Raw genomic sequence first — 23,113 nt, 5'->3', positions numbered from 1 at the left:
AATATATATACACTTTCTGAATTGAAAAATTGGAAAACCACGTCACGTCAGTGAAATTCAAATAAGAACAGTAAAGTGAAAAAACAACAACAATAACTCGTCTGTCGTCTTTTGATGACGCCATCAACTGGGACTTTCCGGATACGTCGCTCGAGGCTCGAAGGCTCTTCGACCACACTGGAGTTTAGCACATTATTGTTACGCGCAAATATCTATTCTATTAAAGCGCGCAGGTCGGAGAAAGACTGCGCAAATGGAACGATGAAGAAAGGCCAAGACACCCGCGGTGTCGAAAGGTTAAAATATTAAAACAAACGACTGGGATATTCCAAAAACAGAATGTCAACAACGCGGCCCCTCCTCGGAATGAAGCGAGTCACCGAGCTAGCCTGCTCCGAGCAGCCGCCCAGCAGACTGCCCTCGCCCGCCGGCAGGCAACAACACGAGCCGCCGGCCACCGTGGACGAGTTCACGGTGCTGGAAGATAAGCAGGACGAGCTGAGGTGTGCCAAGCCCCGAGTGGAGCAGGTGTTCAAGGTAGCCTTCACCATTATCGGTCTCCTGGACCACACGGGACAGGCTCACCACCACGGCAGCAAGACATCACGACAGATATGGCTTAAGCTTATAGGAAACACGGACGACGTTTCAAAGGCAAAGGTGAAATACACGTTTTACTATTATGTGTCTGACGTTACGGAATCATAGTGAATATGCTTTTGTATTGAACCAAGGCCTATAATAATACACGAGCCTAATTACGTTTAACATAAACTGTAAGCTTTACTATGTTTGCAAACTTGCAAGCGTCACGTAAACTTGGATAAATTAAGCTCACCCTGGCCTGGCCTCAGTGGCCTGTCACCTATAGCCAGTGGCCTGTCACCTATAGCCTTTTTCAAATGAAAATGTGGTTTATATCAAGCAAGCTAGACATTACTGGAGTGCGGCTGTGGCCAGTAGGTTAAGCTAGTACAAGGGTTTTCTAACTCATGAAGTATTTATTTATTATTCACTCACTGTATCATTGCAGATTAGTCATGTTATGCAGTTTATGCTCTCCTATCCTAACTGCAATGATGCACAACTAAGAATTTCACCCGCCTTATACTTGTAACGTACTGTTACAATAAAGATTGATTCTGATTTTAAAGTAGGAGGCAGGACTCCCCAAATGGGGCTCCAAATATATATTTTTAGACTAGCCTCAATGACTGTGTGATTTGGTTTGAAAGACATGGTTCAGACTTCAAAGAGATGCATACTTTTACGTAGGCTAGTCTACTTGTAGCCCCTCTCGGAACCCTACATAAAGCTTTTATGAAATTTGATGGGCGCTTTATACGTAGGGTTTCTGGTCATGCTAAGATTTTTCAATGCGATTGTTGGAACGCGGATATACACAAACTCATCGTTTAGTCGATCGGCGCGGTATTACGACGCTTTTTATTGTGTTTGTTTACGGATGTGCGAACTATAAGTACCTTACATACCTCTGATAAAATCTCCTGTGTCGCGGAAGCCGTTAAGTATTTTTAATCCATGTTTGATTAAAAATGTCGCTTTGATTTCTTCTTGTTTATTTACCGTTTATTGTACCGCCTCCCGATGTGCGGTTGGCTTTGCGGGCTATGTCCCTGCCTCTGATCTGCTCCGTCATAGCTGTAGCACCACTAGCTAGCCAGATAGGCGGTACAATGAGGTGTCAATAAACAAGGTAGGAAGAAGCGACATTTTTAATCAATCATGGATTAAAAATACTTAACGGCTTCCGCGACACAGGAGATGTGTCGGTATGGTATGTAAGGTACTTATAGTTCGCACATTCGTATGTCAATACATGAATAAACATGGTAAAAGCGCGCAGAAGTCCGTCTCATGGCGTGTTTACATTGTATTTGTTTGTGCGTAACTGGCGACAGCCCAGCGTGAAGCAGGACCCAATGGGTAAAGTAAACAAAGTATCAGAAACTTTACTACATTCGGGTTCTGCTTGCGGGGCTAGTCTAGTTGGTGGAGCCTGAAGTTGTCAAACCGCATTATTAGACTATCTTAACTCAATTGTTGAGTGTCTGTGTGATGCTATATATATATATATATACACACACACACACACACACACACACACACACACACACACACACACACACACACGGGTGATATGGGTGATATGAAATATATATTATCACAATATTTTAGCATGCAATTTTTATGTTCAAGTTATTTAACAGTATAAGGTAACAAAAACTAAAAGAAAAAGGAGTAACAGAACATTAGACTAATGAAACCTACAAAAGTATAAATGAAGGTATAGAACTGCAAATCATAGAATGTGCATTCACTGTATCACAAATATACTATATCTGAAGAGACATTTTATCACGATACAATATTTATCACCATATCGCGCACTCCTAGGGTGCCCCCAGATGATTTGCTTAATGTGCTACATTTTACAACAGTAAACCAACATACAGTATACGTACACTGGGGACATTTCTAGTGACAATTCAAGGACTTTTAAGACCCTTTTTAATAAAAAAAATATATAAAAACACAATCAAATCATCAAGTAATCAACAAATAAATTATACTATAAAAATGTATTACCTAAGAAGAAGACCAATATATAAAAATAGCCAACCTGCAATTTCACAATAACTAAATTGTTGATACTGGATCTTGATGCCTACTGGCATCAGGATATGGAAATAAGCTTCCTCCTCATCCTCCCCTCTGCAAACATGTCCAGAACCCTAAAATAAGGTCCATTTGCCAGCCACAAAGCTATAGTGTACTACTGTACTGTATAGCATATTTTGGTGTATTTTCTTAGAAAAAGCTTTTTCCTGATTCCTGTGGAGTCTTGCCTAATATATTATATTTTGCTAGTCTGTGATCCTTGCCCATGTTGATGAGAAAGATGGGAATTCCCTGCTTATTCAGTCAATGCTTTCATTGCACAAGCAACACCCATTTATTTGTATTCAGTTTCTGTTGCAAAACTGATATCCACACAGCCCCACCACACCCACCCATCTCCAGTGACCTCCTTGAGTCAGTGTTTGTACTATTGAGCCTCTCTCGCGTGCTAATGTTAGAGAAATGTATACACAGCAGCTGCTCTTCCCGTAATTCTCAGTGACATCACCCACTTCAGTGTGATTCATCAACCTGTTCTTCACATCGAGGAGATTCCCTGAATCAGTGACGATGTGTACACTGGTTTGCTATTATAATCGGTGACGATGTGTACACTGGTTTGCTATTATAATCGGTGACGATGTGTACACTGGTTTGCTATTATAATCGGTGACTATGTGTACACTGGTTTGCTATTATAATCAGTGACGATGTATACACTGGTTGGCTATTATAATCAGTGACGATGTATACACTGGTTTGCTATTGTAACTACTGATGGTAATCTCTGCTAATAACTAGCAACTGACTATCAAGTAGGGCTGTCACGATTAAAGTTGATGCTTAATGAACACAAATAATTGCGATAAACTCGTAAAATGTTTTTGTTGCATTGAACATTGGAACGATTTGCCTTAGGCTTTGTAATCACAAATTGATACTTTGTGACCGCGAAAAGCAAACGTCAGTTTCCCAGTGGATGTATCATCTATGAAGGTTAAACAGTATCAGATATTACCCAACTATGTATATGACAAATAACTTAAATATACAAAGAAATCCTTGACACATTTAATCATTTAGAATATTTCTTTCATACCAAAAGATATTTTACAAAATTGTGGAAATAGTTGCCCTACAATGTAAATGTAGCTATTTTTGAAAAAAGTTTAAATTGTAAATAATTGCGATTAAGGTGATTAATGTAAAATATGCACCTGATTTCTTAGGAGCAAAAACTGAATGGTTAACCTCATAACCTGTTACTAGGAGCTTATTGTATCACTGCAATGAGAATGGAAGTGAATGGCAGAGGGAGTATGAACACTGTGTGAACAGAGGAATCGGGGAAAAGAGAATAATTATGGTGAAAGACACAATGGCAATGGCGGTGGTTATCATCAACATTGCACATTTGTCACGAGAGACTTTTACAGGAAAGGTTTGGGTCACATAGAGCTGGCACAGTGTTTTACGTTGCAGATGTTCTTTTCCTTCCAACCCTCCAGGAGTATGTGAGGGGTCTGTGTGACCCAGAGCTGCAGGAGGACGAACGCTACCCGGTGGACATGCATTGCATCTTTGCTGGTGCACGTGGTCTCTTCCTGGACAGGCTCCTGCGAGACACCAGTGCAGAGGTTCTGGTGGCTGAACCCGGCCGCCTGCGACTCCTGGGCCGGGCTGAACCCGTGGTGATGGCTCAGAGCCGAGTCCAGCAGTTTGTTGCGCTCTTTCATGTAGGTGACATTTGTAGCCATATGTTACAGTAAATGACCACTTCAGCAATACAAAGAGAATACCGGTAGTCTTAAAGTCATTACGCACCAGGAGCGACGCGAAGTAACGCTACAAATCAATTATTTCTCAGCTTGTGGCACTGTGCATTGAGTGTGCATATACAATGAATGGGAATTAATCACACAAAATAAATGTTCCCAGTGTGTACAGCTCTTACATATCATAAATGTCTTGTTTTGCTAAACGCAATGAAGTATTAACTATTACACGCAAGTCATTTGGCTATGTTCACACAAGTAGATTGATAGTGTTTTGGGGTAGGCCTATTTGGTGTAATGCAAAAAAGCAATGCTGGAGTTTATGCTGTCAAAACCACAGTTAGAAGTGTAGTGCCTACTCAAGAAAGTTGCTCGATTGGTTTGTCAAGACTTAATTAGGCAAATGATTAATTGTGAAATAATTAAGTACGTGCTTGCTTGTGTTATCTAGGAGAAGAGGAGTCTGCCCAGTGACAGGGAAACAACTGTGAAGCGAGCATTCAAATCCTTTGTGGAGGAAAGAGATGATAAGTACACCATGGAACTCCTATTACTGCCCAGTGCCCTAAAAGAAGAGTTATTAGGATTGGCACAGAGCCCCGCTAGTGTCCACACACACACACAGGTTGGTATAAAACCTCTGACATGTAATTGTAAAAACCGTTGACATTTGTATGTCCAAAATTGCTGAATTGGTTTCGTAATTCTATACAATGGAATTTGTTCACTTAACAGTTTTATTGCCGGGATTGTGGAACCATGTTTCAGGCTTCACTGTCTTCAATGTTTTAAGTTACCTTTGAACAGCCACTGCGCCGACCGCTGAGTTGCTTGTCATGAAAATCCACTTTAAAACGGTGTAATCGCTTGTCGTAGTGTCAACAAATATTCCAAAGTGGCAACGACAGAACGGACAAGGAAGCGTACCGCTCTGCTCTACCCCCTCCATTGTAATGATTAGGGACTCAATTTATCTTAATTAAAATTATGGCAAAGCTTTGGCTAAGCCATAAAATGGTTTATATTAAATGTTAAACAGAACTGCACAAGAGATGCTGCAGCATACTGGTATTAGTCTAGTTCTAAAGGACTCCCAAGTATTGTGATTGTTGTTGTGATTCCCACACCCAGGCCCAGACTTCAGGTTTGCATACCCAGGGATTGCTTCCTGGGCTGGTGGAGGCTGACCAGGACCGCTCGCAGAGCAGCACCCCTGTGACGGAGCTCTCTAACCGTATCCTGGACACCAGCTTTGAGGAGAAGGCGTCTGGGAGTGCTGGTGCACCAACAGGGGGTGGAGCCGGTAGTGGGACAGGCACATGCCATGATATCCTTCTGAATGGGACTCGTCCTTCACAGAAGCGGCGTTCATCTGACAGCGAAACTCGGGACACAAAGAGACAGTACTCACTGGAGCGTAGGGATGACTCGCTGGAGAGTGAGGGTGGACGAGAGAGAATGGAGAGGGAAAGTAGGGGGACGAGTAGCCAGACCAGCTGCCGGTCTAAGACCCCCTGTAGTTCAACATCCCTCTCCTCTTCGAAAGCAAACACAATCATTGGTGTGATCAAACTGGATGTAGAGGAGGCAGACGATGGGGAGGCAGTGAGCCCAGAAACCAACTTGCGCTGTTTGGTCAATTTCTTCAGGTGTTGTACATGTACAGTATATGATAATATTTTCCAGTCAGTAAAGCTACACTTCACAATCACTTTTTAGTCTTAACAATGTTTGAATGGTTTGTTTTAGAAAACATTCAAGAGTCATGAAAGTCTGGTAAAATAATTGAAAATGTATTAATTTATTATTATTCTATTGTATTGATTGTCTTTTCTAGTTTGCTCTACCTTTAGCAATTCAATAACAATTAAACTTGGTTTTGCTCCTGAAATTTTAAAAAGTAAAATATTCTCTTCAGATCAATGGGCTACACAAAGGAAGTGGTGGAGCACGTCCTAAGCCAAACTGGGCAAACGGAAGATACCTTTGTCATCCTGGAGAAAGTCGCCAAGGAAAAGAAGAGAAGAGAAGATGAAGAAGAAAGATTGAACTCTACACACCCCACAGAAACTCCCTCCTCATCTTCCACTTCGACAGTGTCCCGTAGCAGAGAGAAAGAGCGAGTGCTGAACAAAGCATTTTTGCACCCAGGCAGCGTTAATCCCAACCTCCGCGGTGGCTGTAGTAATGGCCTGGGCCACCGGAGGCAGTGCAGTGGCAGCGTGAACAGCACTCAGCAGGTACTATGCCTCCCAATGTCACTGGTTGTCATGGAATTGTGTTTGAATTCTTATAAACTATAATGGTACAGTCGGTAGACATGTAAATAAATTGCTTCTGGGTCACGTGAAGGTGGTAGTAGACTAGTTCCAGCAGCAGTGCCTCTGGCTTGGCCACGAACACAATTATTGGCAGCATGGTCAAACATTGAACTAATTGTCAAATTATATAAGAAAGGGGCATCATTAAATAGTTAGCAAAGTCTCGCAATGCGAGGAATTGTGAGCTTGTAGTTTGGCTATTTTCACAATATTTATCTGTCAAACAAAATGTATTGCCTCAACTCCTACAGTCAGGGTGGGTGTCCCCAGTTCAAATATGATTATTTTGGGCCGTCCCCAGTTGAAATTTGATGTTTTTTTGGGGGTCCCAGTTCAAATATGATGATTCTTTGGGAGTTCCTAGTTCAAATAATATGATTTTTTTAGGGGGGGGGGGGGGGGATCTGACAGCAAAAACTAAGCATTCACAATTGGACAGAAATTCTTCATGAATTGATTGCGTTGATTAGTCCAAAAATGTCAAAGTCGATTATCTTTTTTTTTTTGAGGTGCACTAGCCCCTCCAATGCATGACTTGGAAATGACGTCATATGGCAGCCAAGCCTATGGACTTTTTAATGTTTGTTTAGAGCACTTATTTATGACATAATCTGAATGGCAGCCAAGTCTATGGCCTTTTAATGTTTGTTTAAGGGCAGCAGTTAAACACATTGACGACGTGAGATGTCATGTGGCCAATTATAAATGCCCCTCACTTCACAGTGTGATTCTATTATAATAATCAGTTAATTCACACCTACCTCAACACCATCACGGTCTTATTCATCACTCAGGCCATCACCATCAAGAGGAGCTCCAGCGCTCAGGGAGGTGCCGGAAACTACGACGTGATCACCATTGATGACGAGAACGACAACGTCTTCTCCACGGACACCGCCATGCCAGGAAACCGGCCGCCCCGCACGCCCATGGCCACGATGGAGCTTCCGGCCACGCAGTCCGGATCCAGGACGGACTATTTGGCACGGGGCGGCGCCGGGGCCACCCAGAGGGATTACATCACCAGGGGCGGGACTCAGACCTTGGGAGGAGCGGTCAGAGTGGAGAGTGTGACGCCGCTCCGTAGTGCCCCCCAGTGGCTGACGGCCACCACCACCCCCTCCTCTTCTACCTCCACCAATGTATGTATCAATAGAAGTGGTCTGTCTGTTGGGGATAAACGGTGATTTCAGTCCCGTTGTAAATTACTATCTTAAGTTTGCGGTCATTGCTGGATTTTAACAAATGAAACAAAAAACAAAACAAATGACGGGTTTGTTTAACCCCACCAAAAATAATATTTGAAACTTAATTTTAACACCTGAACCTTAGATTTCTCTCCACCGCAAATGTTAGATGTTACTGGTATTTTGGTTTAGTTGCCCCGATCATGGGATTTGTGAAAAGATATTCCATACAAACCTCCAGGACTTCTAGAAATGGGCAACTTGCAAAGGATTTGCTATTAATTAATGGTTAAGTGGTTACGTGTAATTTAGATCTATTATTTACAGCAAGTCATGGAAATTCTGCACCATTGTCACACAACTTTCCATCAGTTGTTGTTATGGTTATGATTTGGCTATTGTTGTTATGGTGACAATTCAACCAAGCTGTTTGTTGTGTGAAATACTTTCCAGTCCCACTGGATATAACGAGCCCCTTCTCTTCCTCCAGGCCACTGAGCCAATGTCGCGCCCTGGCTCGTCTTCATATCAGCCCTTTCAGACAATTAGCCATATGGGGTTCAACGGGGGTGGAGCCAGGGTTCCCCCGGCCGCGGAACCACCAGCACCCCCGATAACGGGCCTGGCCCGTTTCAATCAGTCGCTGAAGATGCCATACTCGCTGACCCTCCCGAACGAGCCAGGACGTTCGGATCTGAGACACATCATCATCGATGGCAGCAATGTCGCCATGGCGTGAGTTCACACGCATGCGCAGTTGCACGCACACACACACACACACACACACACACACACACGCTTTTCTGTCCAGGACTCCCCGTGTTACAGTCAAAGTGTCCTTGAGCAAGATACTGAACACCTAACTGCTCCCAATGAGCAGGTCAGTGCCTTGCATGGGTTATTCTGCCATATCGGTGTGTGGATGGGTGAATAATGCACATTGTAAAGCACTACATTTTTACACACAATTCACAATTTACCATTTTATCTCATATCATTCTGTCTGCCTGTGCACCATTGTTTATGGCCATATATGGAGATCCCAATATGGACCTTGAATTACCTCTCACTTTTGTAATAGTATTTCCTGCCTGCCCCCCCCCCCCCCCCCCCCCCCCTCTCTCTCTCTATCTCTCTCTACCTCTCCAGATATTGAAGTACCGTAAACTCCAGTATTGGTCATCCTAACATGTTTCATGACTGACTGTTCATAGTGTACAGGATGTGTTAATTTCTCCTTCCTTTAAGTTATTTTATGACTTCTCCTTTACTGGATATCATATCGTGTACAGTACACATATTGGGAAAGACAGCATTGGTGAATGATGGGTCACGTGACATACCATAAGTGTATACACAGATTTAGTTTTTGCCCTCCCTTATTGTATGCATGTTTACGCTAATTAATCATCAAATGTCTTAATCGTGATGGCCCTAACTGTATTAGGGCTATCACCATTATGACATTTTAATGACCATTCATTGTCGCTCAAATCATTTGCGATTCCTTAGTCCCGTTTCCAATCATCCTTTGCTTCGTTAAAAAGTCTTATCACATGGATCTCGGGATCAACATCTTGGACTTGACTCCAATGTGGATCTCTGACTTCATGTGGCCATGTGGCGCTGATAGATCTGGCAGCTTGCGAGATTAGCGATGCGCGCACACACACACACACACACACAGTCACACACACACACACACACACACACACACACACACTTCTAGATGGCCCTGTCACCTATAGAGACATAAAGACAATTGCGGTACTTGTTGTATTGGCCAGTGAATGTGTTATGTGTACAGACATACACCAGTTTTAGATTGACTTAATGTGAAAGTGGTCTGTTTCAGAATCAGGGAATAGTCGAGGTTTGTGTGGTAATTTGACTGATTTCATAGAGCTGTTCCCATGTCAGGTTGTGTCCAGGTTTCCTTGATTATTTTACTGATTACATCATGTCTTCTTCCTGCTGTGAGTGATGTCAGACTGTCAGTCATCACTTTGTCTTTCAACTTTGAATTTGCATATCAATAACTATTATCGCATGCGAAAACGACCTCAGTGTAACTTCTTAGTGCCTAGTATTGCATTATATTCAGGGGACGTGACATTTAGGTAAGTCTTCCACCGGCCACCTGGACAAGTTGTCACTAGAGGGCCACCCTAGTAAGGAGTGGATAGAAGTCTCACCGGAACGTCCTTCCTAAATCCTTATCCTACCTCGCAAACAATCAATGTTATTCATAGTGCCAATTCACAAGTTGTCTCCAACACTTTACATGACGAGCAGCTCAAGAAAGACCATATACACTCATACAGAGACCAAACAACTCCCCCCATGAGCTTGGCGACAGTGGCAAGGAAAAATCTGAAAAAAGTCTGTACATGTACAGTAATCTGTTTAATCTCACGTTTTAAGCTAACTCCATCGCGCTGACATCGCCCCGACTGGGCGGCAGAAGCAGTTGGATAGAGTCTCTTGCCGACATATCTATCGACGGGTCGATTTAGTTGGACGTCGATTGCCAATCAGACTTGTTTGGTCGGGTCCCGTCAGGGTAGCCCGTCCTTAGCCCTGGGCTGGTGAAAAGTGTTTTGTTTTGATGCAGAAACGGAGAGTTGCCAGATTCTGTGAGTGAAACAATCTGCCATGTCTATGAAAAAAAGCCACCGGTTTCATCACTTGAGCCCTATTACATCAGCTATTTTCAAAAATAATCCTGAAAACCATCCCAAATAAGCAACTACACTTCAGAAATAAGTCCAAACTAAAGGAACCAGCAACTATGAATATTTACAAGCGACATTACAGGAAAACAATCCCAAAGTCGATTTATAATAAGCAGACCTGGCAACACTGGCAGGCTGATACTTTCACCTCCTGGTGGGGTGTGGAGGTGTCAAGAATGCAATGTGCTGTCGGACAACTTTTTAATGCCAACAGACTAGCAGTCGGAAGTAGTAAGAGTTACCTTTAGTGTGACTGCATGGTATGCCAGCATTTTTATGTAAACGTGTTGGTTAGAATATGCAGTTTCTAGTTAGTCTTGACTACTGCTGTGCTGTGCACCAATAAGTTATCAATAAGTCACTGTCTCACTCTTCCCCAATTTCAAATCAACCCAAAATTCCTGAGACATTGATTCTCCCTCCCTACATGTCCATGACACAATAACCTGCATACTGTTAGGATCATGACTTCTGTGACTGAGATAAATGTTTCTCTTTTTGTCGGTGTCAATATGTTTAATATCAATATCAAGTAAACCTAACTTAGTCTATTTCTTTACGTGAAATCTGTACGAGATGATGGCATATTAATGTCCGACTGTCAACATTTCTTGATACTGTTCGGGTATGTGACACAGTAGGGCACACAGAACAGAAGTGTATTGAAATACACATTTAAATATCTCTGTGGTTGGTAACAGCCAGCAGCTTGTTTCCTGTCTGGTGAGCGTGGCTGCTTTCAGGGAGTTTCTCAGCGCTACAGCTGCTTGGTGTTTGTTGTGGATGTTGTCTTGCGGTGGCATGTCTCCTAGCTGCTGCTCTGGTGCACCGTTTATCTACTGACGTGCATGTAGTGGATCGTGCACGTCACTGCTTACAGTGCTTAGTGCTAACGGCCATGCACGCGTGCTGCGTCTGTTTGTAAATGAACCTTTAGGTTGTTGTCCTGCGGTTGTGTGTCCTCGTTGCTGCATTGACGTGCATATGGTGGAACACGCACAGCGTCACTGCTTATATAGTGTATAGTCTGTGCGTTAGTTTATGAATAATTATCCTTAAGGTCTCGGCTCCAGTCCTGACTCCACAAGGCTGCTTTTTAAATAGTGTTTTAGAAGCTCGTATGTTAAATGTTTACTTATTAGTATTATTTCTTATATTTATATTTATTTATATTTAGCAGCCAGGAGCAGCATTCAAACAAAGCAACCAAAGGTATGGCTCCCCCATATCTTGCAAGTATGATTGAATCCTACAAACCCTCCCGCGCACTCAGATCAGCCAACTCAGGGAAGCGGAAGTACCCTCACTAAAAACGCCGGGACAACGCTCCACACGTCCCAAACTCTTCTCCCTTCTGGCTCCAAAACTGTGGAATGCACTTCCCATTGCAGTCAGAACTACAGCATCACTCCCAATCTTCCGCCGTAGTCTGAAAACCCACCTTTTCAGACTCCATCATGGCCCATAGCACTTACCCTACCCCCTTAGATAGCATTTCTGTAGACTTGGATAGCATTTGATACAGACTATAGCATGTTATGTAGACAGCACTATAATTGCATTGTATGTAGTCATAGCACGTCATAGTATGTATTAGCATAGTATAGTATATATGTATAGTTTCATTATATTGATATTCCACTGTTACGTTCTTAGCTTACGCATGTTTCATGATAAATGCTTTTTATGTGATGTATTCCCATGCTTTTTTTGTTCTTGCTTAACGTAAATCGCTCTGGATTAAGAGCGTCTGCTAAATGCCTAAATTGTAATTGTCAAGAATAAGGGAGCTGCCCAAGTTTCCTCTCTCACTCTTAGGAACTCCTTTCCATTTCACCCTCTTTCAGCTGAATATTCTGTTTTCAAGGCAAATCACTTGCACATAGTGTCTACTTCTCGATCTGAAGCTGTCCCTTCTCTATTATGTGACTTCACACTATCACACATTCTTAATAAAGCATAGAACAGTTATATTTGTGTTGTTTTTTTTTTTCATTTATTTCCTCCCCAATTCAGTCATTATGCCAATTATCCACTGCCAACCCCTGCTATTGGTCTTGGGGAAGGTGTGCAGACAAGCCCGTTTGCTCCATTACACATGGAGTCGCCAGCTGCTGCTTTTCACCTGACAGTGAGGAGCTTCAATGAAAAGGCGTAATGAATGTGGAGCAACACTGCTCCCTTCTCAACAGGCATCCTCCTGACCAACCTCTAGGTGTCGCTAGTGCAGCAACGGAGAGAACGCCCTGCTTCCCACTCATGAACAGAGCTAATCGTGTTCGTTGGAGTGCACGAGGCACTCGGGGGAATCAAAGCCCAGTCTGCACAGCAAGCACAGTCGTATTTCTTTTAGCTTTTTGCCTTTATTGATAGTTATTAGTGAAGACGGACAGGAACGTGGGAAAGAGAGAAGGGGAGAGACACGCAGCAAAGATCGTCATGAATGGGACTTGAACCCGCAACACGCTGTCAGGCCAGAGCCTATATGTGGCATGCGCCTAGCGTGTGCCCCAAGCACGTATTTAACCATGTGGAATAACTTATTTTCTCACTCTTATCTCTCTCTAGTCACGGCCTTCATCGTGTCTTCTCGTGTCGAGGTATCGCCCTGGCAGTGGAGGCATTTTGGAAGCGGGACCACAGGGAGATTACGGTCTTTGTCCCTCAGTGGCGCCAAAAAAGAGATCGACTCACTATAGGTATATAGATGCCGTGTTTATATTTGAGTGCTGTAGGAGTGAGTGATTGAATCAACATGCATCCATTTGTGTATGTAAACTGTGGAGTGTGTTTATGTTTATATAATGCATATGTATTTGAAATTTGACCCTAGAATAACGTGTGTGTGTGTGTGGTGAGCGTGCGCGCATGCATTGTTTTGTGCCTTGTTTGTTGTCTTGATGATTTCTTTTTAAAATTGTACTATTATTAATGCTCACCCTACCTTGTTGTCAGAGCAACACTTCCTCAACCAGTTGGAAGACCTGAGACTGCTCTCGTTCACTCCCTCCAGAGAGGTCTGTGGTCAGAGGATCGCCTCGCACGATGACAGGTACACACACATTTATCTCTCTTTTTTTGCGTTCACATTTAACAAGAAATTATTGAACACGAACAATAGTAGCTGCACAAACTTGGAAATCTCATCATGTGCTTCAGGATACAGATCACGGGTACACGAAGCATGCCAATGCCTTTAGCTCTCGGCTGATTTATGGACATTACTGAGGCTTCCAAATATGAACACAAGTAGTTCCAAATATTAACACAAGTAGTTTACATTTGTAACCAAGCTGTATAATAACATTCTTAAGACACTGGTACTTAAGCCCCTTGGTAAGGATGCCAAATGTACATGCCACTTCTCTACTGTCATCAACAACAACATCTGGTGCACTGTGCGCGCACGCGCGCCGCACACACACACACACACACACACACACACACACACACACACACACACACACACACACACACAATACTGTCATAGTATCTGTACCTAGAATAGGCCTGTCACAATTATTACATAATCGCTTAATTTATTTGAGATAATCGCAATTTTTGCATAATCGTCAATCGTTTCCATGTTGAAAAATGTCCATACATTTTCAAACATTTTTCAAAAATAGCAGATCTACAAGCTTACAACACGTCACGTCATTTTTATCCTGACAGACAGCCCTAACCTAGAATTGATGGGTTCATTCATTACTAATGAACATGTTGACTCTGTCTCACCACCAACTCCCTGTCACCCCATCTCCACCCTGACTGTCTCACCACCAACTCCCTGTCACCCCATCTCCACCCTGACTGTCTCATCACCAACTCCCTGTCACCCCATCTCCACGCTGACTGTCTCACCACCAACTCCCTGTCACCCCATCTCCATCCTGACTGTCTCATCACCAACTCCCTGTCACCCCATCTCCATCCTGACTGTCTCACCACCAACTCCCTGTCACCCCATCTCCACCCTGACTGTCTCACCACCAACTCCCTGTCACCCCATCTCCACCCTGACTGTCTCATCACCAACTCCCTGTCACCCCATCTCCATCCTGACTGTCTCACCACCAACTCCCTGTCACCCCATCTCCACCCTGACTGTCTCACCACCAACTCCCTGTCACCCCATCTCCACCCTGACTGTCTCATCACCAATTCCCTGTCACCCCATCTCCACCCTGACTGTCTCACCACCAACTCCCTGTCACCCCATCTCCACCCTGACTGTCTCATCACCAACTCCCTGTCACCCCATCTCCATCCTGACTGTCTCACCACCAACTCCCTGTCACCCCATCTCCACCCTGACTGTCTCATCACCAACTCCCTGTCACCCCATCTCCACCCTGACTGTCTCATCACCAACTCCCTGTCACCCCATCTCCATCCTGACTGTCTCATCACCAACTCCCTGTCACCCCATCTCCACCCTGACTGTCTCACCACCAACTCCCTGTCACCCCACCCTGACTGTCTCATCACCAACTCCCTGTCACCCCATCTCCATCCTGACTGTCTCATCACCAACTCCCTGTCACCCCATCTCCACCCTGACTGTCTCACCACCAACTCCCTGTCACCCCATCTCCATCCTGACTGTCTCACCACCAACTCCCTGTCACCCCATCTCCACCCTGACTGTCTCATCACCAACTCCCTGTCACCCCATCTCCATCCTGACTGTCTCACCACCAACTCCCTGTCACCCCATCTCCATCCTGACTGTCTCATCACCAACTCCCTGTCACCCCATCTCCATCCTGACTGTCTCATCACCAACTCCCTGTCACCCCATCTCCATCCTGACTGTCTCATCACCAACTCCCTGTCACCCCATCTCCACCCTGACTGTCTCATCACCAACTCCCTGTCACCCCATCTCCATCCTGACTGTCTCATCACCAACTCCCTGTCACCCCATCTCCATCCTGACTGTCTCACCACCAACTCCCTGTCACCCCATCTCCACCCTGACTGTCTCATCACCAACTCCATCCGACACACATGTGCAAACTGACAGGTTCCTGCTCCACCTGGCAGAGAAAACGGGCGGGGTCATCGTCACGAATGACAACCTGAGGGACTTTGTCGACACCTCGGAGGCCTGGCGGAGGATCATCCAAGAGAGGTGCGTGCACGCACGCACACACACACACACACACACACACACACACACACACACACACACACACACACACACACAGAGATGTGTCTCTTTATAACACAAACTCTATTTTTGAAATTTAAAGTTGTGGAACTTTTCACCTATAATGACATGAACAAAGTAGAGACACCAGGTTGAACGACGGGGTTAAGTCTGAGTTTTATACATATTTATTTAACCAATGAAAAGTATTACCAAGAGCTTGTGACTAAATAACTACATTATTTGGAAAACAAATAATTTCTTTCCCCCACTTAGTAAGTAACGGTTTTGGTCACGTAAGGTTTTTGTCCGACGGTAACAATGGTCATTCTGGAACTGGAGAAATAGCGTTTAGGTTTCTGTTGTAGTCAAAGCAATGTATATCTTTCACACTTTTTGCCCTGTTTGCTGAAAACATTGTCAACAGTCTTGTTACATAGACTTTGGGTGTAAATCACTCTTGCCACGTCCTTTAGCAAGCCTCTTATCATCAGCATTGGTGGTGAACCATTTCAGGATCATGGTGTAGCACTAGAAAGATGATCACTTGTCCTTTTTTAATTGTTGCTTAGCCTCCGCCTCCTCCCTCCTTATAGCATAAGCACAGCAGAAATAATTTACTGATGATATTGGAAGATTCATATATATACTGTATCAGGCCCTGCATAAAGTCACATTATCAGCTGCTATCACTATGAATTGGTAATGCATATATTTCCAAATAAATCAATCCCCCTTCCCATAGGTTACTCCAGTTCACATTTGTAGAGGACCTATTCATGATCCCTGATGACCCAATGGGGAGACATGGCGCTCCCCTAGACGTCTTCCTGCGCAAAGACAGGTAGGCCGTGTATATCTGTCTTGTATGCATGTGTGTGATGTGGCTCTATATCCACTCTGCAATGTTGTCGACTCGTTTCCCAAACAGTGAGCTCGAGTAAAAATCCAATGTTTCTTTTCTTACGTAAAAAATAAAAAATATATATTTAAAATGTTTTTTGTTGTTTTTTAATTAAAAATAAATAAATACATTTAAGGAAAAAATTAAATCTAAGAAATTCCATGAATAAAAGTAAAAGAATTAACAAGTAGTAGTAAGTAGCTGATCTTCAAGCTTGCAAGCAATGTGTCGCGTGCTTGTACATCTGCTATTTTCACTAGTTTGGGTCCTGGTCAAACTTCTAAAACATTTGGGAACCACTGCTCCTGAATGACCATGTCAGCCAGAGGGATATATATTGTTGGTGTGGTGACTGCTGTCTTCCTGACAATGTTGTCCATCCTATTTCTTTCTTCCTTCTCCAGCAGGCGGAACTCTTCCACCCCTCCCCCATCGAGGCCCCTGGACAACCGTCCGTCGTCGCAGCATCACCATCACCAACCCCATAACTCGGTCCCACGGCCCCAGTCTTCCCTGACTGCTTTTCCCTGGCCCACTCATTTCGCCAACAGACCCTCCGGCTCCGAACCACAATGGCCTAACTCGGGCCCACCCGAGTGGCCCCGGCGCTCGCCCTCGCCCTCGGCCGCCCCCCCACCCCAGCGTTCCGCAGGAGAGACGTCGGAATTGAAGAGGAAGTTGTACGACATCTTCCCCGACCAGAAGCAGCGCATTGACCGCATCCTGAGTGACAACCCTTACATGAGAGACCTGAATGCACTGTCTGGATTGTTGCTGGGATGAAAGACTGTAGCATGGTGATGAGAGCAAGCACACACACACACACACACACACACACACACACACACACACACACAGACAGAGGGAGAGATGTGGGACAGGGGCTCACCGGATAAATCCATATGTTTATGGTCATTTATTTTACCACCTATACCAGCCTGAAGAAAAGATGATGGGGTTCCCAGAGGATGACACACATATATATATATTTTTACATTTAAGACTTTGGTCTTCTTTTAAGCTGCTGCTAATAGCAAAGAGGACTGGTATGGAAGGTTTCATCCTTTTTATTTTCCATTTTTCCCCTCTGTTTCTATTTGGTCAAGTTCAGACCAGGGCTTGTATCAACCTAGCTCTCACTAATGCCCTGTCATGAAGAATTTCTCGCCCTCCAGTGACTGGACATTTTTTCAAGTGATGGACAGTTCTCCATGGTGGCAATGGTCTTTCAACAACTTTTCTGAAGACGGTACGAGCTGTTAAGACAGCCGTAACTAATGCATTGGACCAGAATATATAAATATTATCAATCAAGCACTAAGGTCTGTTCTTATTGAAGAGATTGTACTCACTGCCCTGTTCTCTCTCTTTCTCTCTCTCTCTCTGTGTGTGTGTGTGTGTGTGTGTGTGTGTGTGTGTGTGTGTGTGTGTGTGTGTGTGTGTGTGTGTGTGTGTGTGTGTGTGTGTGTGTGTGTGTGTGTGTGTGTGTGTGTGTGTGTGTGTGTGTCCAGAATGTTCAGCATCTATCACAGCTTAAAAGATTAGTAGATGGACAAGACCATTGCCAGGACCTTTAACCAGCTCAATTCAATTCCCTAAAAGTGACGGAATTGTCTCCCATCACTTATTCATATGACATTATTCAGTCTTCTGTTAAAGTCCCACCAAAATGTTTCACTAATGCATATTCTTGTTCATTGATAAGGGTCAGTTAATTATTGATTTGTTGAAATGACACCTTTAAAAAAAAGAAAGGGAAAACAAAGCTCTTAAAGACAGAAACAGCAGGTCAGGTCGAACGATATTGGATTTCGGTTTGAACACTATTCAGTTGAACATATTTGTGTTTTTCTGTTAGCTAGATATTGCTTGTACAAAACTGATGTTCACAAGAACTTATCTCATAGTAGACGTTCTAAAATGCAATTCGTCAAACTGTGTATGGTTCCAGGTGATCTTTTCTTTTGTCGTTTGGGAGAATTTAAGTCCCAGATCTTTGTTTGGGGGGGGGGAACGTGATTTTGAGAGGATTGGCCCGGTAGTGTAATCCTAGAGCAGTGCCCACAGCCACACTTCTGGCTTGGGTTGGAATAAATAATACAAGCTTTAAATTCATTCAATTCCGATGAAGCCATTTAGAAAAAAATCTTCTAAATCCTAACTGTTTTCTGAAAAACCTATGTTTCTATGTCAGTGGTGCTCAACCTTTTTCATGTCAAGGTCCCCCAGAATTAACTGCATTTGGCTGCGGACCCCCATCTGAAAATGTGTTGTTCCAGGGACACCTCGGAAAGCAAAGATTTGAGTTAAAAACGTTCACTGTGAAAGAATATACATTCAAAGATTTGTGCCACATTTTCACGGTTCTTCAAAAATAGCAGATCTACAAGTTTGTAGTGTGGCACTCACGCGCTATGAGCTTGTAGATCTACTATTTTTCAATAGCTAAAGTATAACATAATGATTAAAACATCAAAAGGCGTTCCTGTCCTGACTGGGTTAAACACTAGAATTTAGGCACAGGCCTTCAAATGTTGTGTTCCCATTCATACAAAACAATCTACAAATGAATACTAATGACATTGTCTTACATTACCAGTAAACACTTAATGACTAATATGTAATTGTAACAACATTGAAGACAACTTGTAGTGCTCTTTTTATACAAGCAGAGAATGTGGGCTGCAGCTATTAGCAGTTGGTTGTATTTGATGAGAACTTTTTTTTTATAAGGTATTGTACAAAGACCCCTCTTGTAAGATAGACAATCTGTCTGCACAAACACTTTTACAAAGTTGTCAAACTTACAGTGTGTTCAATATTGCAATGTAAGGACTGCTGAAGGACTTTTTTGCTCAATTCCTTGTATATAGTTTCTTTTTTTTGTAAATATTACATTTTTGCCAAAGTGCACATATTATTTTGTGCAACACATACTAAATCACGATTTTGGTGCATTGACATTGATCCTCATTCTTTACCGACTACTGTTCAGATCTGTGAGACTTGGTACAGTGGCAAAAAAAACAGCCATGAGTAACAATATTTTTCAATTATATATTTGTTTCTCTTTACCCCTCAAGTAGCCTTGCCCAGCCACCGTGATTTCTGGCATAGAGGGGCAGGTGCCGCCGGGATCAGTGTTGGATCATATTGGTTCACCGATCTGAGCGCCCGCCCGCACCCCCCTTCCCCTCCCTGGTATAGAACACAGTGGACAACACTGAAGTCACCAAATTTAGAGCGACGCCCCTCTGCACTCCCACTCCTAGATCAGGAAATGTCTCGTTTCCCCAGGCTTTTCTTTTTGAGCCGAATGCGAATGAAATAAAAGCCTGGCTACCGAGGCTTAAGTGATTAATTTGCCTATCCCTATTGAAACCAATATGTCTAATCTACATTTTTCCCCTGTAATGTTGCCAATGAATGATTGCCTGAATGTGAGGCCAGACTGGAGGCTACAGTCTTTTTGTCCCGTATAACCCTTCCTTCTAATTGCTCCCGTCCTCTCCTTCCTCTAGCAAAGGTTTGAAGGGCCATGGGAAGTGTAAAATATTTATTATTTGTCAAAATATAATTTTAAAACTGTTTTCATGCACCCTTGTGTTATTGTTATCTGCTTGTTACTGGAGAGTTGTCTCATTCCTAAGCCAATAATTTGACGACCAACAGAGTCTGAGTAAGAGACTCAATCGACAGTCATCAAATTATACAAAATAATTACCAATGATGGTTACTACTTCAAATTGAGACTCCGCTGGTCATCAAATTATTGTCTTAGGAATGCGACACAACCAAAGAAATCTCCATGAAGTCAAGGCTTCATTAGGTGTCTGACTCTTCTGTCTTACTCTTTCTTTCATTGTCTTTGTTAGTTGTGCAATATTCAGGCACGACACAATAAGTCTGCATCATCACTTTAGTGCAGTCTGAACAGCTCTCTTATTTGCACACTAGGGGTCAGTGTGTGCCAATCTGGGAGCAGTGGACTACTAGCACACTTCAATGGAATGGATCACTTGCATGAGCATCTCTGTTCCTTGGACACAGATCAACATGGCCCACCCGTGTAGGTATTTCATTTTCATCAATGGGGCGTGGCATAGAGGTGATCAGCCTGTGGCACTGTTGAGGTGTTATGGAATCCCAGGTTTGCTTTGATAACAGCTGTAAATTAATTTGTATTCAGTCTTATGTCTCACGCCTTCCTCTTGACAATACAACCTATATTCTCTGTGGTGTTCAAGTCAAGTCAGGCCAGTTGGAACCAGTTACTAGTAGTTTTGGCACTGTTGGGCAGGTGCCAAATTGAGCTGGAAAGGAAAATTAGCGTATTCATGAAGCTTGTCAACATACAGCACTGAAGCACAGTGTACTCTATAAAGATGGCTGTGTTGAAACCATTGGTAAGTTTTCACTGTCAAGTGTATCAACACCAGCAGATAAACCAGCTAAATCATCACTGTGTTTTCATGTCCAGAGCCTCATCACAACCATCCATTATGATATTTTACAGCACTGTGCCTCCGTACATTGACAAGCTTTATGTTGATGCTAATCTTCCTTTTCCAGCAGCACTTGGCACCTGCCCACAGAGCCAAAACTACTAGTAAATGAAATGCTGACCATGGTATTACTGTGCTTAACTGACCAGCCAACTGGTCAGCAATAGAATACAAGTTTGACATTTAAGCATCTTCCATAAACATGAATGGTCACAGAAATGTCATAAACGCAACCTTAATGCCTCAAATCCAGGATGTCTTCAACTGGTTGGCTGCTGTGTCATGTGTGGAACCCTCGAACAATGCGTTTATAGTAATACCCAATCATTACTTACATTTATAGTCATGAGATTTTATTTAGCTTTATTCCATGTAGAAGTCATGCCCTCTTAGCCATGCACAGGCTAAAGATCATGGCAAGAAGGATGCCTCAAGGAAATCAATCCAGTCAGTCTGAAACCAGACACTTTTTCCTGGCTTGTGATACTGGTCATCATATTTTTCATTGATTTAAAAAAGAAATTGCCCACACATTCATCAAGTACAACATGTTACATAAGGAGCATGTACCTTTCGACCTGTTTGCCTACATGTAAATATCTTGTGGTTTTTGTTTCCATCAGAGAGGCTATAACTCTGGCTAACGCTCAGACTAGGAATTGATGTGTAAAGATACCATACCGAAAAGCAATATCCAGGAATGCCTGGTCTAAAACATTTTGTTAGTGTAATTTTGTTATTTTGTCAGTAGGCTACCAAGGAAAGATATATATTGATAATATAACCAACCATCACACATGCACGCGCGCACACACACACACACCCACACACACACACACACACACACACACACACACACACACACACACTGATGCACTTTGATTGAGCTTGGGTCTAACATCACATACCAGAGCACAAACTGATCATTCCTAAACATTTTCGTGGTCACCCCTTCTAAATAGTCAAGACACTATAGTAGTGCTCAAACTCGCCATCGCCCCCATCATCCCTTCCATTTCCAACTATGGTGTTTCTAACAAAATATGTTAGGCACACTGGGCAGATTTCTATCTTTCCGTCCGTCTTGCTGTTGGATCTCCAATAGCTGACTTTTCACACCAGCCAGGGATGTGCTGGGCCTCTAATGGTGCGTTCACACGGGCAGATGAAGCGAAGCAAAGGCGCGTTGTGAGTTCTAGCAAGTTCAACATTTACCAAACAAAGAAGAACAGTTAAGTCCAAAACGGTGTGTAGGTCAAGAACATGGTGACACCAAACGAGAGAGAGAGAGAGAGGATTTTGAGCAACAATAATGTTTTTATTAGCCAGGGTTAGCAATGTGTCAAAACAGGCTTCTCCTTAATGACACCAGACAGCACAAGAAGCCCTTGGCTATAGGTTGTGTCCGCACAGCCTGTCAAAGTTCAATGAAAAGACTATCACAAAGTTGCAAATCATTGCACATCCTGTCATGCTCGGCTGACACTATGCAAATACTATATGTGCGGCTTGTGATTCAAGTGCAGCCATGCCCACATTTTCCAGTGATTGCCCAGATTGTTCTGCAAAATCAGGGAAAATTGTTCAGCTGATCATCATAAATGACCAAGTCTGGTTTCACCATGAGATCATGATGTTGGACTGGAGGATACACTGTTGGCCAGTCATTGCTTTTTTTTGTCTTTTTATGGCCTTTTGTCCCTGTCTCAGCTTTTTCTGTTGCCCTTTGCTTGATCATAGTATATCACTCATGATGACTCATTGTCAAGATTGTGAACACATCTGTGTGGCACAGTTGTGCTTTGATCGTTTCCCATTTCATAATCACTGTGGTAAACTTAAAAGTTATTCAGTGATCGTAAATATATTCTGCACAGGGCTGGTGACT

General features: G+C 43.2%; 1 protein-coding gene across 4 annotated transcripts; it reads left to right on the top strand.

Annotated features, from left to right (window-relative positions):
• Positions 1 to 150: 150 nt before the first annotated feature.
• Positions 151 to 20,768, top strand: n4bp1 (nedd4 binding protein 1). Of its 4 annotated transcripts, none has more exons than XR_013963906.1 (13): positions 151 to 660; positions 4,152 to 4,379; positions 4,870 to 5,043; positions 5,550 to 6,067; positions 6,337 to 6,658; positions 7,534 to 7,881; positions 8,417 to 8,661; positions 13,230 to 13,360; positions 13,617 to 13,713; positions 15,691 to 15,798; positions 16,562 to 16,660; positions 17,125 to 18,042; positions 20,678 to 20,768. XR_013963906.1 is itself a non-coding variant. In XM_080760939.1 (13 exons), exons 1-12 carry the CDS (start codon positions 340 to 342, stop codon positions 17,501 to 17,503), a joined length of 2,970 nt encoding a protein of 989 aa, XP_080617065.1. In that variant the 5' UTR covers positions 151 to 339; the 3' UTR covers positions 17,504 to 17,517; positions 18,232 to 20,318. The 4 variants fall into 4 exon arrangements, 2 of the variants coding, with proteins under 2 accessions (XP_080617065.1, XP_080617064.1); XR_013963907.1 differs by lacking the exon at positions 20,678 to 20,768 and adding an exon at positions 18,232 to 20,318 and having other exon boundaries at positions 17,125 to 17,969; XM_080760939.1 differs by lacking the exon at positions 20,678 to 20,768 and adding an exon at positions 18,232 to 20,318 and having other exon boundaries at positions 17,125 to 17,517.
• Positions 20,769 to 23,113: the final 2,345 nt, after the last annotated feature.

Source organism: Protomyctophum bolini (genome assembly GCF_963924005.1).
Source record: "Protomyctophum bolini genome assembly, chromosome: 4".
Lineage (NCBI taxonomy): Eukaryota > Metazoa > Chordata > Actinopteri > Myctophiformes > Myctophidae > Protomyctophum > Protomyctophum bolini.
This window is presented reverse-complemented; position numbering and strand designations above follow the sequence as displayed.

Excerpts from the sequence above, each read along its gene's own strand:
- n4bp1 (XM_080760939.1), top strand. The coding sequence starts at position 340 with ATGTCAACAACGCGGCCCCTCCTCGGAATGAAGCGAGTCACCGAGCTA. Across the intron at positions 4,380-4,869 it reads AGTTTGTTGCGCTCTTTCAT|GAGAAGAGGAGTCTGCCCAG; the intron begins GTAGGTGACATT and ends TGTGTTATCTAG. Across the intron at positions 13,714-15,690 it reads ATCGCCTCGCACGATGACAG|GTTCCTGCTCCACCTGGCAG; the intron begins GTACACACACAT and ends GCAAACTGACAG.